The sequence below is a fragment of the Lynx canadensis genome, chromosome B4 (assembly GCF_007474595.2).
Source record: "Lynx canadensis isolate LIC74 chromosome B4, mLynCan4.pri.v2, whole genome shotgun sequence".
Lineage (NCBI taxonomy): Eukaryota > Metazoa > Chordata > Mammalia > Carnivora > Felidae > Lynx > Lynx canadensis.
In genome coordinates, this window is record NC_044309.1 from 74,807,063 (window position 1) to 74,812,064 (window position 5,002).

General features: G+C 39.6%; 1 protein-coding gene across 1 annotated transcript; it reads right to left on the minus strand.

The window, feature by feature from the left end:
• Positions 1-617: 617 nt before the first annotated feature.
• On the minus strand, positions 618-1,544 carry LOC115518689 (olfactory receptor 8S1-like). Its single transcript, XM_030322246.1, has one exon. The coding sequence runs from the start codon at positions 1,542-1,544 to the stop codon at positions 618-620; it is 927 nt and encodes a 308-aa protein (XP_030178106.1).
• Between the last annotated feature and the right edge of the window lie 3,458 nt (positions 1,545-5,002).

The window sequence follows — 5,002 nt, forward strand, 5'->3', positions numbered from 1 at the left end:
CCATGGAGAGTCCCAGTGAGGTGCATAAAATGGGGAAGGGTTAATATCCCTAACCAAGAGTAGTGTGCACTTACTGGAGGAAGGGTAAAAGGATGTTGGGCAGGGAAAAATAACAGATGTTATCCACACAAAAATATATATCTATATGTTTACTTACTGTAAAACCATACCTTGGAAAATTATCTGACCCATTTTTCTTCCTCTAAATAGGGCTGACCATTAAGCATCCTAAGAATAGAGCTTGCTGCCTTCTTCTTGAACATGTATTAAGATGCTGACACATACATATCTTTCAACAGCTGACATGATGCTCAATCAAGAAATAATCCCTTGTTTCTAAAAACATTTCTTACAAGCTGCATTCAGACCAGTGTTCTATCAGTGAAGGAAGTGATCCCTATTCCGTAATTTCATATAGCGAAGTTTTTAAGAACACTTCTAATAAAGATGTTGCTAAGAATGCTAGAATAAGAAAGGAGGAAAGGAAAGGAAAAGGAAAAGGAAAAGGAAAAGGAAAAGGAAAAGGAAAAGGAAAGGGAGAAACCTTAATTTTTCAGTTATAAGATATCTTGTGGTAAAATGGTTTAGCTTCTCCATGGTCCTGTTTCTCTGGTCTACTATGTGAAAGAATTAACATATCTTCTTAATATTCTTCTCATAGCTGTCTTCACCTCCTTGTTCTGTAGGCTGTAGACAAGGGGGTTCAGCATGAGAGTGACCACGCTGTATTTCAAGAACACCATCTCCAGACAGGAGCCTGAAGTTGGCAAGAGATAGCTGAGGAAACCTGAGCCATAGAACAAGATCACAGTAGTGAGGTGAGAAGAGCAAGTAGAGAAGGCCTTGCTTCCGCCTGAGGTGGAGCTGATGCTCAGGATGGTGGAGACAATGCGAACATAGGAAAAAACAATCATAACGAAGGTTCCAAAGAAATGCAAGACAGAGGAGCACAGCAGGAGTGTGAAGTTGGTCGAGGTATCAGAACAAGACAGAGGGAAGAGAGAAGACAGCTCACAGCTGAAGTGGGGAAGAGTCTGGTCCTCGCAATAGTCTAAATTGACAGCCAAGAGGATATTAATGAGAGCATCAACAAAGGCCAGGCCCCAGGAACCCCACACCATCCCAACACAGAGCTGGTTGCTCATCACCTGGCCATAGAGCAGAGGGGAGCTGATGGCTACATAGCGGTCATAGGCCATCACAGCCAGCAGACAGGCCTCCGTGCCCCCGGTGGCAAACACAAAGAAGGCCTGAGCCAGGCAGCTCTCTACAAAGATGGCTTTGCTTTCAGAAAGTAGATTCTCCAGCATCTTGGGGACTGTGACAGTTGGGTGGCAGAGGTCCAGGAAGGACAGTTGTCTCAAAAAGAAGTACATGGGCATGTGAAGGTGAGAATCAGTCCTAATCACCAGCAGCATCACCAGGTTTCCCATCAGGGTCAGGACGTAAATCACCAGAAACAACATGAAGAGCAGAATTTGAGTCTGAGGGTCAGCAGATAACATAAGGAGGATGAACTCACTGACAATGCTGTGGTTTCTCATGGTGATAAAAATATTTACCCTGGAATCCAAGAAAGAAAGACATCAGAACTCCTTTTGTGCCTCCAATTTACCCCTAATGCCTTAGCCTTCCTGTTCATGTACATTATTTCACAAATGTACTGGAAACCATGTTGAAATATTTCTAAGCTGACTTCCACTCATGACAATAAATTTGATATTCTTGGATGACAGCCCACCATCCCTCTATCAGTTCCTTACGTAATTTTGTAGGCCCTCATGTTATGCCCCTAGAGGTCCCCTTCTTTATTTTTAAGATAGGTATTAACACAAAGAACATTTTGTATATTCAGTGGGAATAGAGAAATTTTGTTGGTGCGGCAGAATAAAAGGTTAATAACAGAAGTAAAATCCTTGAGAAAGGGACAATGACCCAGGAGCACAAGTAATTTTGTCTATAGGTAGGAGAAGGGGGCCTTTATCTGTTGAAAATAAAAGGTAAGGTAAAGAGAGTGGGGACTAAGGCAGCTAGCTTGGTAGACTGTATGGCTAAAATATGAGAGAATTCCCAACTGTTTGCAAAGTTTTTGATAAAATGTGAGATGAAATTATGAACACGGCCTGTTTATCTATCTATCTATCTATCTATCTATCTATCTACCTATCTATCATCCATCTTATCTATTTGTGTGTGTATATGGTGTGTGTTTTTAGTGCTGAGGGATTTTGATGATCTAAGAACACAAAACTCAGGTACATCAAGTGGAAGACTTACTAAGGAAATGCAGTAGGATTCACTGGTGATATATTTGCCTATTTGATTTTTGGAGACTAATATGAACAAGTATGTGATTATCTCAGTAATATTTAGCTGCTTAAGCACATGTATAGAACAGAAAGAGATGTGATATTAAATGGGCTTTGTTTTTTTCCAGGAATATGCAGTGACAAAGAAAAAAAAGGTAAGGAACTAATGCATGTTTGCAAAGTGAAATGAATCACAGAAACAAGGCTGTATAAGGAATTAAATGGGGAACATGCAGAGGATTATGGCTACGGCAGTCACATATCCCATGCCCAGCTTAAACCACACTCTGCTCCTGTCAATGTCTCAGCCAGCTTTGGAAGTCCACAAGACAACCAACCTACGTTTTCACATTCTAAAACTTGTCCATGTTCTTCTGCTTTGTTCTGACACACATGACTTGCAAACTCAGACTCAGGATAATTACTCTGTAATGCTGTCCAAGTCCATCCCATTATGGCTTTTCCTTCTAACTCAAGACAACTGATCAAAGACTGATCTCTCTTCCCTTAACTGTTAACCAAGCACTGGATGACTAAATTCAATTACCTATTTAAATAACCAGCAGCACCAGGTGGTGGCAACTATACTTTGAGATCCCCTGACAAACTGCTCATATCCTGGGAAAATTATTCATTTTGTCCAGGTAGCATTGAGAATCTTGTATTAGGACACACCTGGGAAGAATTCTATTGAAAATTAATATTTGTAATGAGATATATGCTGGCAATAAGAAATGATGAGTTGGGGCGCCTGGGTGGCTCAGTCAGTTAAGCGTCCGACATCAGCTCAGGTCACGATCTCACAGTCCATGAGTTCGAGCCCCGCATCGGGCTCTGTGCTGACAGATTCTGTGTTTCCCTCTCTCTCTGACCCTCCCCTGCTCGTGTTCTGTCTCTGTCTCAAAAATAAATAAAAATATTTTTAAAAATTTTTTAAAAAAGAAATGATGTTATGTATATTATTTTTCCAACATATGTATATTTATTTCCAGTTATTTGAGGGATGGGTTATGAAAATAATGGCCAAAATTTTCATATTTCACTCATTAATTTAGATCTAATCAGAGTGTCCATTTGGGTTTCTGCTGCCCAGATCACATTATCTCCAACCATCATATGGATAAATCAGCTGGTACAGAATTGAAGCATGAAATCCTTTATGTTAGGCAAAAGGCCCATGATACCCAGGGTGTGGAAGAGAAGGAGGTACTATGCCTCTGTGACATGATTTTTGGGCAATACAAAGAAAAGCCCTTTTCTATCTTCCACCTCCAAATAGTCCTGACTTATTAACTGCAAAATATTCTATGAATTATGGGATGAAGTTTATCCTTGAAACAAAATGAAATGGGATAAGCTTGCATGTGTATTTGCACACATAAAATACAATGACAGGAAGAAAAGTCGCCATCGGGGGCCTGACTTCCACAGAAGTGAAATGTCAGATTTCTTTTTAGGGTATTCGTAAAGTGTCAAAGACATTTCCTTAAAATAAGTAAATAAGTAAAATAATAAAAACAAATCTTTTTACTATGGCTAATGACCAAAAGGTACTATTAGTGATTTCTTTCTTCTGCTGCTTTTTAAAAATATTTTATTTTTTCTTTTTTAAAGTTTATTTCTTTTGAGAGGGGCAGAGAGAGAAGGAGAGAGAGAGAATCCCAAGCAGGCTCCACACTGTCAGCACAAAGCCCAACGTGACACTCTAACCCACTGTGAGATCATGACCTCAGCCAAAATCAAGAGTCGGATGCTTAACTGACTGAGCCACCCTGACACCCCTTCTTCTACTGTTTCTAAACATAAAATGTCAATAACTTTGGAAAACATGATATAGTAGTTTTGTTGCCAGATATTAACATAATTAGAGGGAGAGAGTTAATTGGATCCCATCCAAGGGAAAAATAGCTAAGGACTGGTCAGTGCAGAATGAAATATGAAATGACTCTATTTCATAATGTTGACCTGAAAGTATTAGCTGAGAACATTAATAAGGGTCTTAATGATGAGGAAGCAGGAGAAACAGGTTTAGCATTTTATCGATTTTGAAAGACAAGCTTGGCCACAAAGGAGCTTAAAGCCCTGGTTTTATGAAGAGGTATCTTGTATGAGGAAAAAAAAATACTAAAACCAGAGTTAAGCAGGTATTGGAGATAAGCATCACCTAGTTCATTTTTGCCCAGATTGTGCCTCAATCTTGCCCCGATTGTGCCTCAATCTTGCCCCACATGTCTCAGGGGTAGTCCATCTGAAGATTATTATAATGCAGGTAAAGTAATTCTCTGAAGCTCATAAGACTGGTTGAGGAGGAGGCAGTTTTTAAAGCATGAAGAGTGGAAAACATGCTCCTAATGTCCTACCATATCCCTATCTGCAGTGCTTTCAGATGGTGGACTCAGCTTCTCCAACATAAAATAAGGACTTTATGCCTGAGGTTCAGTAAGTGTAGCACAATGTTGCCAACACCCTGCAATTTAGACAGATGTGCAGTATAGCGGGATCATGTCACTTAGTAGCTGTTTAGCTTTGGAGATATTGTTTGATATTTTAAATTATAATTGTTCCACCCATAAACTGAGTACATTTGGGGGAAATAATATATGTCTTATATTTGATTGAATTAGCCTATACATAAAGAGCCGGAAACAGGACTTCCGATCTATTAATGTAAATGTTAATGCATCCCAGGAAAA